This window comes from Halichoeres trimaculatus, unplaced genomic scaffold, assembly GCF_033239565.1.
Source record: "Halichoeres trimaculatus isolate MK-OKI-2021-1 unplaced genomic scaffold, fHalTri1.1 fHalTri1_scaffold_21, whole genome shotgun sequence".
In the NCBI taxonomy this organism is placed as follows: Eukaryota; Metazoa; Chordata; class Actinopteri; order Labriformes; family Labridae; genus Halichoeres; species Halichoeres trimaculatus.
Window position 1 is genome coordinate 20,156,117 of NW_027437199.1, and position 13,225 is coordinate 20,169,341.

The following is a 13,225-nucleotide window of genomic DNA, read 5'->3' on the forward strand; positions in this document are numbered from 1 at the left end:
TCATGAGTTATGCTGGAGTATTGCAGCACGGAACAGCATCAGCCCCTAGCGCATCAAGTCAAAGCACAAGTTTAAACCAGGCTTTAAGATGTTCACAGAAACTCTTTAGGCTAGGTGAAGCTAAGCTAATCTGCTGCTGGAGGGTGTTGAGGGCTTGGTTAATCCACACACTCAGACATTGCACCTAATTCAAGATAATAGACCTAGCTCAAGCCCTGGATCTAAAGAATGCTTCTTTGTCCCGTAATTTAATTTTCATTTCCCTTTTTTCTCCTGCTGGTCTTTTTGCCTCTTTCTTTCTTTCTGATGAATCATTATCATCTGGGGAATCTTTTTAAAAAACACCCTCAGGAGGATTCCTGTGATACTTTAAATTACAGCTTCTTTCATCACACTTTGCCTCGTCACCTAGTTGGAAGCCTCTCCTACGTAACAGAGACGACTCTTTTAAATCCCCTGAGAATAAAAACAGGGCACATAACACAGAGACAGCTGCTGACTCACAGATGTCCTGACTGTGCCGTCCTGTTGGGAATAATTAGATTCTTTCCAGTCTAACATCTCAATAATCAGCCTTTATTGGGCTAACTGCTTCTTTTTGTCTTCCAGCTGTCAGAGGCCAGGGATAAAACCATCGAAGGTCTAAATCGAACTCTGGAGTGCAAAGAGTTAAAAGGCAAAGACCTTTCACCAGTTGAACTCATCATAAAGATCGAACAGGTACGTTGAAAACATTTTATGGCTGTGTATAAGCTTGTTTTTCCCAGCAGGTCTTTATCCTTTTTCATCTCATAATCATTGTCTCTGTTCACGTAGCTGGAGGTGAATCTAGCTGAGAGGGAGAGGCAGGTCCTGGAAAAAGAACTCCTGGTGGACCAGGTGACCCGGCTCTCGAAGCCACTCAGCGAGCAGGCGGAGAGCTGCCAACAGGACAGACTCTCACTGGCAAAGAAGGTAGACGACGAGATCTAGAGATTAAAGACAGGAAGCACATAACAAACCTTACAGCAGTGATCCATATCCTTCATAACACGACTTCTGTACTTCTCAGTGTTAAGTTTCTCTCTGTCTTTTCTGCTTCCAGCTGAACGAGCTCCGAGCTCAAATCCTCGACTCCAACCATCGCATGATGGCGGTCTCTGCAGAGCTTTCCATGAAGCAGGCCGTGGCCCTGGCTCTGCAGCAGGAGATCAAAGAGAGAGCACTCCAGGTCAGAGGTGGTCTCAGTCACTCACAGCTCCAACAACAACCTCTGGAGTCCAAAATAAACCAGGATCTTAGTCGCACACACGCCCGTCCTCTGTCTCCTGCTGTCCTTCCCAATTCCCCCTGTCACTCTCCACTGAACACGATCGAAGATAACAAAAAGTATCTGATAAGAAATCCCTCACTAAGCCTCATAATTCATCTGCCACACATCTAATTTGCTTATTTGCACAGGAAAACAAATGAAGAGGGGGACACAGGGAGACCAAATAATGTTCAATAATAATTTCTAAAACAAATGAGACACTGAGAACAGTGAGGGATGAAACTGGATCAGGATCAATGGTGATCAGCAATCACAGCCTGTCCTGCAGCAGCTGGTGGATGGTTTAGATTTAATCTTTACAAATACTTAAACAATAGCTGTGTTTCCATTACACATTTTTTGCTAAATCAAAGCGATATGTCTGAAGTTTTGTTAAAGAACAAATATGCCTTGCAGGTGTTTCCATTACGACTGGAATTGCGCGCAACTTGGGTAAAGTAAAACATTAAAGGATAAGTTTGGTTTATAAAGCTTTTACATTGTTTATAGAATGAAGTAGAACAAAATACTCACCCAGAAGGCTTTCCTGATCCAAACAGTGCTTCAGGAGATATTTAGATCCAAAATCGTGCAGCGGACGTTCGTATAATGGGATACATCGGGGCATAGACAGCGCCGCTCCTAAAACTGCATTAATAGTCCCAAAACTCATGGAATAATGGTGAAAAACATGAGTTTTGGGACGATTAATGTAGTTTTAGGAGCGGCGCTGTCTATGCCCCGATGTATCCCATTATACGGACGTCCTTTAACATCCGTCCAGACACTGCACTCGTGATGATGCCAATTCATGAACATTAGTGTTTTATTTGCTGGTCAAACTGGTCAAAACAGGCAGGAAACTTCTGGAACTTTGAGAGGTTTTTCTGAAATGTCATGTTTCCGTTACCATTTCTTCATTGCGATATTTACATTTTGCTCAATTCTAGGCCTAATGGAAACATAGCTATAGTTCAACTACAGTCTCTCTGAAAGAGTACTTCAGAGCTTTTTCATATTCACTTAACAGCACTTCTATATCCATAGCAACTCAGGAATATTCTGTTGTTGTTTCCATGTAAACTCAGTGTTTGCTTTAGCCTGCTTGAACAATAACAGTAGCTAACCCCTTTCTATTACTCAAGCTCAGAAAACTCATCACACAAACAGTAAGTATCTTTAAAGTTGTCTCTAAATAGCAAATATTAACTTGAATTCAGCATTAAATGAGTGACGTTGTTAGCTTTTGTTGCTAAGTGAAACTGAATTAACTTGTCACTTTTAATGCACCGACTGTTCATTTTTGGATCATGTCTTGAAGCTAGTTAAGTGTTAAAGGAGCAGCTAGCTTATTTTTGTGTACTCACATCAGAGCTGGTTTCAGTTGAGAATGCACTTTTGTGTTTACTGTAGCTTAGTGTGTGGTTTGCGTGTCTCAAAAACATAAACATGTAGGTTGACTGGTCACCCTAAATTATCTGTGTATGTGTGATGGTGGTATTCTGTCTCTACATATTGGCCCTATGACTGGCAGTCAACAGCCCTGTTTCCACCAAACAGTTCAGTCTGGTTCATCTTGGTATGACATGTGTATTGTGGCATTTCCAATTGACTAATCCCAGGACAGATCCCCAAATTACTTAGACAAACTATCCCGCTTTTTGGGACCCTTCTGACCCCAGAAAGTGGAGCTAGATACACTTTAGTCCATTGATTGGTTGAAAGAATCATCACTTACCGTGTGACAGCGGCTGTATTCTCCTCGTTGCACACAGCTTTAACGAAACAAAGCCTGATTGTGCTTTGTATCAAAGAGCTACATGCCAGTCACAGAGACGACGAAATGCTGGATGTCTTCCATCTATGCTCTTTGTTTGCTGTGTCCTGTTTTTCGTCTTCCATAGATTTATTATTGGCGTCGCGCTGCTATGGCGTCACACTTTTACATAACTGACACCGCTATTGGCATCCAGCTTACACACCCCCTAACAGGAAGGGGCACAGTTGGCTGTGGAAACTCAAAAGGGATCATGCTTAACCAATCCAACCGGTACCAAATTATACTGATCCGAAGCAGACTGCTGGTGGAAACAGGGTCTACCCGTCCCATGTTGCATCCAAAGACTGCTGACTTCTTTTGACTGAAACCGGGACAGGTCCTCAAATAACAGACCCGTACCATCCCACTTTTTGTACCCTTCTGTTGGGGTGGCCGATATACTGATTAGACCCCAGACAGTGGAGCTAAAAACATTGTAGTCTGTTAACTGGTCAAAAGAATCATCACTTCCTGTGCGACAGCAGTAAGAAAGAACAACACATAACCATGTAATGTTTAAATATCCAGTCCAGACCTTCCGACTAATTGCTGGATGTCTTCCATCATTGCTCTTTGTTTACTCTTTGTTGGATTCATTGGCAGGGTACTCTGCCCTGCTGCTATGCAGTCACGCTATTACATAACTGACACAGCTATTGGCATCTACATGCTGTCTACCAAAAAGGGCATCAGACTTTACTGATCCAACCCGTACCAAACTGTACTGATCCATATGGGACCACTTGGTGGAAACAGGGCTTAAAGGGGACACATCATGCTGATCCCTGATTTAATACTTACATATAATATAATGAAGTTAAAAACAAGACCTTTCACCCCCTGAATTTTCAAAAAATGAGATTTTGTATTTTTTCTGATATCCTAGAACTAGATTTGATGCCTCTGAAAATAGGTCATTGCCAGTTGGCCGCAAGATTTCGACCTTCGTGACGACACGAGGATCCTTTCTTTTTATAGGAGTAATCTGATAAAGCAGCTCCTCCTCTGTGATGTCAGTTAGTCACACAACCGCCACCGAGGGATGCACCCACCAAGAGCCGAGTATAAATACAGCTCCCTACCAGCTCTGGCTGACTTGACTGAGTGCTGGATGCAGGGACTCTGCTCTGCTGAGCAGCTTGGCTTTACATGGTAAATTAGCAGTTAAAACACTGTAGTTTTGGCAGACGTCGTAATACTTGTGAGACTGTGATATTTGCATGCTTGTTCTGACATGCACTGTGAACCTGGACCACAATAATGCTGCGGTAATAACATAGTGAGGAACTGACGGTAGAGGCGATCTTTAGACTACACTTTCAGCATGATGGATAAAACAGACAGAGAAAAGTGAAGGAGCAGGATGGAGCCCTGTTATAGAAATAGTTTATTGGTGAAGTCTGCCTATATTTCCACGTATAAACTATACATGTTACAGTACCGCTTTGACTCACCACACTGAAGCGTCCTGAGATGATCTGTGTCCAGGTGGATTTTCTTCCTCCTGAGCTGCAGAACCATCCGGGTCTGACTCGGGGTCCAATACAAAAGGACGTATCCTACACTCTGCCATTTTATTAGTGCTAGCAATGCCTGACGGTGAAGTTTTGGCAAACAGCAAACTTGCTCGGTCTGCCCCATCTAATATGGCAATTTTGTAAATACTGCCATGCTGCAAAAACCGCCCCCCGGCTCTACCCCCTCCGCCCCTCTGATAGAACTGACAAATCAGAGCACAAAGGGCTGTGATGTTGCGAGGTTACTGGAGGTCATTCTGGAAACGGCGCGTTTCAACGAGATCTTCAGAATGGCCTAAACTGAGGATATTGAGAACGCTATTGTGGGGCAATGAAGGAACTAAATGACTTGTACTGAGGGCAGAAATGCTTTACAGGCATCCTAGTCTGGCATAGTGAAAAGGAGAAACAAGCATGATATGTCCCCTTTAAGTGGGCATGAGCATTTATGCTCTTAGAGGGTGTTGCCTTTGCAGTTAAGGTTGTTAGTGGACACAGCTCGTTCTTTTTTTCTTCCATAGTTGAAATCATAATGTGAATAGTTGGACTGACTAATTTGTTGCTACTTGAAATTAAAATATTAAACATTTAAGTTGCAGCTCTAAACCAAAGCATATTGTACAGAGTCTAAAACACCAAACAGAAACTGTTCACTTGGAGCTTAACTCTGACATATAGCTTTGAAGAACTAATTCATTCAAACCACACAGTTTATTGTGCCAACTGTTTAAACAGGTTATGAAAATGATCAACTACTGTGCATTTTTTATCCCAGGCAGAGGCAAAAAGCTGAGAGCTAAATGTTCATTAAACTATTAGAAATTCTGTCTTGAACAGAGTCTCACAGCTTTCTGTCTCAATGAAAAATTAAAGTACTAAAAATGAGCGGATTTCCCTCATGCCTTGTAAATGTTTGAAGCAATGAGTGTTAATAACCTGAGGAACCCCTGCAGCTGATGTCAGCCTGCAGCGCTACACACACACACACACACACACGCGCGTACAAATGCAAGGAGAAAATGCAGAGGTACAACATCGCCCACATTCTGACACTAATATGAGTGTCGGCTTTTGGGCACAGTTGCAACCAAATTGTGCCAGGGCAGTGCAGAGAGGAGTGACAGGAATGCAAAGTGAGTGTTTCTGTGTTTCCAGATGGACAGGTGCCAGCAGCAGCTGGAGCAGGGCCTGCCACCCTGCCCCGAGATAGAGGAGGAGTGGAGGAGGATGCTGCGAGACAAGAAGAGAAGACAGAGGGACAAGGAGGAGAAAGAGAGGGTACGAAAACAGAAAACACACACACACACACACACAAAGAGTTGTCAGGAATTGATGAAAGCAGCAAGGAAAGAGAAGTAGAGCGAGGACACATCAGGGCAGGAATCAATTAAGATTCTGGGGGACAGGAGGGCTGCAGCGTACCTGAGCACGCACAGAAGCAGACAGGGGGGAGAGTGTAACCCCCCCACCCCTCACACACACACCCACACACACACACTCACAGATTAGAGAGAATATAAGCACAAACACAGGGCAAGGCGAGGCTGTCTACACAAGCAAGAAAAGAAAGAAGCACATGCTGTACAGGGATCAGATGTGTCTGAGACCGCTTCATCCGTCTGCAGCATGTCTGAGAAAACATCAGTCGGAGAAACAGAAAGCAGACAGGAAACACCAAAGTGAAGTCAGTGCATCTGATCTGAGAGAGAAGCTGTTTCCCTCTTACCCGCCGTTAATCCTGAGATTTCATCTTCTTCAGAAAATGTAAATGTGTCTCTTCAGCCAGAAAGCACAAACATGTTCCTCTTGTTTTTGTTTCAGCAGCTCCCCATCTCCTTTTTTTATTTTAGAAATTGTATTCAAAGCCATCATTCCTTGTTTTTTGTGCACAGTCTCTCACATCACATGCCAGCGGATAAATTGTTCATATGCATGACAAAAATCGCCATCTCTTTGAAGTCTGACTGAGATTTAGGCACAGTTCGTTTGCATGCCGGCGTGGGGTGAAAGCCAAAGGGGAGAGCACTGTTGTGCGCACTCGAAGATATTTCTTTTCTCAGCAGGGGTGCGCCATGGTTTTAAATTGATCTATCAGCCATAGTGGGTTCAAATCAATTTGTCAGCTTCTGTCAGAACTCCAGGAAGTGAATTTATAGTTTTGTGAGGGGGGAAAGAGTTTTTACAGCCGCAGTTAATTTATAGGAATTGAATATGAGGGAATTTCATTAACTGTATAAAAGCACTGACAGTGTGACAGCTCGCTTATAGTGAAGCCAGAGGATTTAGAGCTCACCCTGCTGACCGGCAGCAGTAAAGGCAGAAAGCGTGCTTCCCATGTCTGTTTGGAGTTAATTGCAGAGACACCTGTGGCAAAAAAAACAGTAGTGTTTTTCCAGGCTAGGGACACCATAAGTTTCCTGTAAGCACCATAAACTACAGTAAATATGTGACTTGCCAAAGCATGCATTTGTTTTGGAAAGCAGATGTTCTCTTAAAATGTACTCTTCTTATTTCAAGACATTTTTTTGCAAAATGAAAGACAAAAAAACACAAAATTGACATTAGCTCAATTTGTGACATCACAGATTGGCAAAATTAATTATTATTTTTAAAAAAATAATAATAATTTTATATTATATTATATTAAATCATATTATATTATTATAATATTATTATAATATTTTTATATTTTGCTATTATTTTTGTTATAATCATAGTTATTATTATTATTATTATTATTATTATTGTTATTATTATTATTATTATTATTATTATTATTATTATTATTATTATTATTATATTTATAAGTCAGTTTATTTATTCATTTTATTTATTTATTTATTTATTTATTTATTGCATATTCTTTCATTTCAAAGCTCTAATTAGCACCCAAAGCTTAGAGAAAAATTCATGGGATTTCAGAAATTTAAAAAAAACAGTAACTATTGTAGCCAGTGGGATTAAACAGCTTTAAAAATGTATTTAAAAAAAAAGTTAAAACTTGACAAACAAAATTTGTTCTATTCTTTGACACTGTAGACTGCCGTGTTGTTCCATTTCCAAACTATCAGAGCCAGATTCAGGCTTCAAAATACAGGACTATTTCTAATTAACACCAATAAACCAAAAAAGTGAGGATGACATTATAGCATGGCAACAAAGGAGGAAGCTTCTAGAGAGACAGTAGAGAAATAGTAGGAGCGATACAGACTGCTTCCTTTTCTCTTTTTCTGTTCTTTCCCTGTGACCAGTTTAGTGCCAAAGGAAATTCAACCTAATATAGAAACTGTTATTTAGAGAGGGCTAATGGAGGCTAACGTTTTGCCACAGTGACAAAAAGCAGGATTGAAATGAGATGAAAGTGAAACTACAAGCTTCTCTGAAGAGCTTTTCCAAAAAGTCACAAGGTGGATGTGTTATTTGCTTTTTTTAAACCATAGATCATGAACAGGCAAGCACTTTCCCAGAATGCTTTGTGCAGCAAGATAACTATGTAATACAAGCAGCTCACTATATTTGCAGGAATGTTTGAGTGCAGGTCTGCACATAGATTAGTGGATGCATTTATGAATTGTTTAGCAGCAATGTTAGCTTTAGACATGATGCTTATTTGTTTTTATCAGGATATTTTCATTAAGTTTCATAATATTAAGTTCAATTTGACAAAATAAGAACCTGTGGTACAGAAACAGCTGAAAGGTGTTTTTGTATCACACTGAACTTCCTGTCAAAGTGTCTAAGTCAGCTTATGGCTGTTTGTTGTGAAGGTTTTTGTGTTTGGAGGATGAAATAATACGCAGCCTGACAGTCTCTGCTATCACTAATCTCTTTAATGGGTATTATTGAGATCATATATTAAACTTGGATCAGCCTCCTGGTCCTGAGTGCTCATCCTGTCCTTGCATTTGTCTTAATCTTTCAAAATATCAATTATTCCATTTCCAAGATTAAAATTCAAGCAAATTAAATTTCACGTATTTTGTCCAAGGTCGCACAGTCTTACATCAAATATTAAAACAAGCCTCCGGTTTTCTGTGTGTGCATGTGTGTGCGTGTGTGCGTGTGTGTGTGCGTGTGTGTGTGCAGCTGGCTCAAGAGCAGGAATGGACTCAGTTGCCTAATGGAGAGTACACCACAGCTGAAATCCGTCCCAACGCTTACATCCCCCAGTCAGACGAGCTCCCGCTGCCGAAGCCGTACGGAGCCCAGGCCCCGTTCAAACCCTCCCAACCAGGGGCCTACATGAGACACTTCCGCAAACCAACCCCCAAACCCTCTGGGACCTAAAATACTACTCTAATATCCTCTAACATCTTTAAATTTTTTATTCTGAGACATTTACTCTCCGCATGAGGAAGCAAAAGGAATAAAAATCAGGTGTGTTTCATTTATTTTGCTTGTTTCAGTTTTTTTTTTTTGTACCAGCTTCTGCACTTTGTGCCATTTGGGAGCAAACTTACAGACTGCATCTGTTTGTAATTGTGTTTTTCAACATCTTGTTTACACTCTCGCTTGCAGTAACACCAAATACTGTAGAAGAGTGGGAGGCAGGAAAGAGAACACACGGGAGATAAAAAATGATGTGTTTATTATTACATCATGTGCACCGATGTGTTGTCTTTGATCCACATCAGCTTTTACTTCAGACATTAGACTCTCTCTGTTTCTGTCTGACACTGCAATATTTCAACATCTCTGACAGCCCTGTTGCGGTTTCATCCCCCTCGCTTGTAATCTTTCAGCTGGTTTAAGCTCTAAAGCCAGTCGAAGAGTGCCAGCATTACGCCTGAAATGATAAATGCAAACAGAGAAAAGAGATTGGGCAATGAAAGAGCGGAGAGGATGACGAGGGAGAGGAGAATGTAAATGAGGAGGAACAAGAGATGGCAATCTGAGAGGGAAAGAAAGAGATAAGAGTGGAGCTGTAAACAGGGTGGAAAGTTCACAGTCAGTCACTAATGATCATGTTTTGCAATTTGTAAGCTTGTTTTTGTTGTGATGCCTGTTTGTGAGGAGACTTGTACTGAGGACATCAGTGGCTCCAGATATCTCAACTCAGCTGACTTAAAATCAAATCACCCTGAAGTCAACAAGTTGTAAGAACAGGTCTTAAAGTGGAAACATCTCAGAACTAAAACTTTTATAATTAAAGAGGTATTAACACTTAGTTGGACCACCTTACAGCTTAATTCTTGGTGTCATAAATTCAACAACATGCTGGAAACGTTCCAAAGAATTACACAGTTGTTGCAGATTTGACGGCTGAACATCCATGATGAGAATCTCCCGTTCCACCACATCCCAAAGGTGCTCTATTGGATTGAGATCTGGGGACTGGGGAGGACATTTGAGTACAGGGAACTCATTGTCATGTTGAAGAAACCAGTCTGAGATGATTCCAGCTTTATGACATGGAGCGTTATCCTGCTGGAAGTAGCCATCAGAAGATGGGTACACTGTGCTCATAAAGGGATGGACATGGTCAGCAACAATACTCAGGTAGGCTGTGGACTTTAAACCATGCTCAGTTGGTACTAAGGGGCCCAAAGTGAGCCAAGAAAATATCCCCCACACCATTACACCAGCAGCAGCAGCATGAACTGTTGATACAAGGCAGGATGGATCCATGCTTTCATGTTGTTGATGCCAAATTCTGACCCTACCATCTGAATGTGGAGCAGAAATCCAGACTCATCAGACCAGGCAATGATCTTTAGTCTGCTATGGTCCAGTTTTGGTGAGCCCATATGAATTGTAGCCTCAGTTTCCTGTTCTTAGCTGACACAAGGGTCACCAGGTGTGGTCTGTTGCTGCTGTAGCCCATCTGGTTGGATGTTGTCCTGAAATGATCTTCCAGACCTTGGTTGTTACCAGTTTTTGTCTTTCTATCAGCTCCAACCAGTCTGGCCATTCTCCTCTGACCTCTGGCATCAACAAGGCATTTAGTCCCAGAGAACTACTGCTCACTTGTGATTTGCTATTTTTGGGAATATTCTCTGTGACGCCCTGGGAATGTTTGTGGGTAAAAATCCTAGTTCGATCAGCAGTTTGTGAAACATACAGACCAACAACCATGCCACATTCAAACCCTCTTAAATCATCTTTCTTCTTCATTCATTTGTTCGGGTATCTTGGAAACCACATATATTTGTATGTGTTTACGCCTGTCATCCACATGAAACCACAGTTACATGCCACTAAAAACGATGTTTTCTGAAAGCTCTGGCCAAAGTGAAGATTTGGAAAACTCAGGTTTCATGGTTTTGTGTATATACTGGAAACATAGGCTTTTCTCCAAACTGCCTACTACATACTACATTTGAATGTAGTATGACTGTTCTGTTGGGTCTGTTTTGTAGTATGCCGCTCTGGTTTTTAGTTTTCGGAAGGCAAAGCTACAGCTGATGTTTTTTTCCCCTTTATTTTATATGTACAAAGCAAACTATGGGTACATTGTGGCATTTTACTTATTCGGTTAATTGTATAATACCAGAGTCATCACATTTTTTTTTCCATTACACCAAAAGTTATATCATTTCGTAAAAAAAAAATATGGAGGGATTGACTTTTTATTTTTACAGCTGATGGAAAAACCACATTTATTTAATCCATGTATGGTTTAAAAAGTGAATTAGGGGTTTATGGGCTTAAATGAATTTGTAGAAGTAAACACCTTTTTTACAACAAGAAGTAACAAGATTTACCTGTACTTTTATCACATGACCTCACTTCTATCTCACGGGCCATCTAACATTAGTGTTGTTGTATTGTAGTTATAATTCTGACTCATTCCAGTAGATTGCAGTAATTCACCAAAACCTGCCACCCACTTAGGCCTGAACCACACCTATATGGATATATTCCTAAATGCACATTTTTCTGTCCAATTGGGCCTCTCAACCACACGAACAGGGCGATTTCACCCACATAAACGGAGATTTTTAAAAACGGATAAAAAAGTGAAGACATAAAGAAAAATCCGGTTGAGTGGATCCGTGTAGCGGTGTTAAACGGAGCTGGTGTTGACACGATGACTTCAAGCCCCAAGCAACAAGTCACTGTAGCAACGGTCCTGTTCTTGACTGCGCATGCTCATAACGTTCTTCTTCTATGGTTTTCACATTTTGCTAACCTGCCACTTATTGGCCAGGCATGGCATTGCAGGCTTCAGAGGCGATCGTTTTCAGTTTGGCCTCTTTGTATGGACAGAGATATTTATGTGGTGTGGACTGAGATTTTTTTTTAACGACGACAAAGATATCCGATCAAAAAAAATATCCATACACGTGTGGTTCAGGCCTTAGACAAACAGCGTTGGCGCCGTGCATTGTGGGAAACAGTATGTCAGGTAGACATACTGTTTCCAGTGCATGTGGATGAAAGTATTTTCAAAACAAATGGGGGAGGGGGGGTATTCATTTTTGAAATTATCTGGCTAAGTGTGGACAAGGCCTAAATGTCTAAATGTACTGACTTGCTGCCATGTGATTGGCTGATTAGATATTTGTATTAACGAGCAGCTAAACAGGTGGGCCTAATTAGATGAAAGGTAAATTTCTATTTTCCAAATAATCAGGGAGCCACAAGCTAGATTAAACTGGGGATAAAATGTTGTGAACATCAACCAAAAGTATTTTTACAGCAATGATTTGGTTGTAAAATGATTTAGCAAAAGTAAATGACTGTGACTTTGAGGTAAAATATTTAGAGAGCAGGTGACTCCAGTAGTTTACAGTGAGGAATAAATATTAGGAAATTGTTTGGCAACGTTGTGAATTGTGAATCATCTTTTCTAAAGTTCAGAGAAGGCAGAAGGTGGATGTTTCTTAGACAGCGCCCCGCCTTCAGTGACGTGTTTGTCCAGTGATGATCAGCCATGTTAGATAAACTCTCCCTCCCAATGTGCGTGGGAGTTATCCGCCTACATAACACCGGCTACGTAACACAGTGTCAAAAAGGCAATCAAGTGAGCAATTTCTTCACGTTTTGCAAGACTCCCTAGAAGAGAAATGATATCAGACATCTGTAGTGAGGTGGACAGCATCCAGGCTGGGAAATGAAAAGGTTGCGTAATTTGGCACGCACGCCGCTTTTCTAAAACAAGCATGATGTGCTTTTTGCTAAATGTGGCTCAGCGTGCTCGATGACTGATGCTGGGATGATTTCCTGATTTCAGAGGAACTCCGCTGGGTCCGTCCAAAACACTCAGGTGCTGTCAGGAATGTGAGCGAACACTTCCTCCTCCTCTGATGAGCTCCTGACTCTTTCTCTGCAACTCAAGCTCATTTCTCCACGGTGGAAACTAGCTCTCACTTTTTCAGCTTTTGAATAAAATATAATGGAAGAAAGTAAGCTGGCTGCTACAAAGCTTCTCCTTGGAACGTGTTCTGCTGAAGTACGACAGTAGAAGAGAACACTTGTAGCAAAAATCTCTTTATTTACAATAAATCGTACAAAACTGTGGTAGTGTAAACAGAGCTGATTATGAAATCCCTTCTTTTTTTAGCCGAGGAGTGTTTGGTAATAGTTTGAACATGAGACAGAAATACTCCAGAACAGTCTCACATGGTGCCAACATTCAGACATTTAAACACATTC

At 41.2% G+C, this 13,225-nt stretch overlaps 1 protein-coding gene across 3 annotated transcripts in view; it reads left to right on the plus strand.

The window, feature by feature from the left end:
- ccdc146 (coiled-coil domain containing 146) overlaps positions 1-13,094 on the plus strand; it is a 92,679-nt gene extending 79,585 nt beyond the window's left edge. For all 3 annotated transcript variants that reach the window (XM_074698049.1, XM_074698051.1, XM_074698050.1), the window contains exons 19-24: positions 610-720; positions 817-954; positions 1,085-1,210; positions 5,783-5,905; positions 8,714-9,004; positions 12,804-13,094. In XM_074698049.1, the coding sequence (XP_074554150.1) occupies positions 610-720; positions 817-954; positions 1,085-1,210; positions 5,783-5,905; positions 8,714-8,914 (699 nt within the window). In that variant the 3' untranslated portion in view covers positions 8,915-9,004; positions 12,804-13,094. The remainder of the gene's footprint in view (positions 1-609; positions 721-816; positions 955-1,084; positions 1,211-5,782; positions 5,906-8,713; positions 9,005-12,803) is intronic.
- The last annotated feature ends 131 nt before the right edge of the window (positions 13,095-13,225 follow it).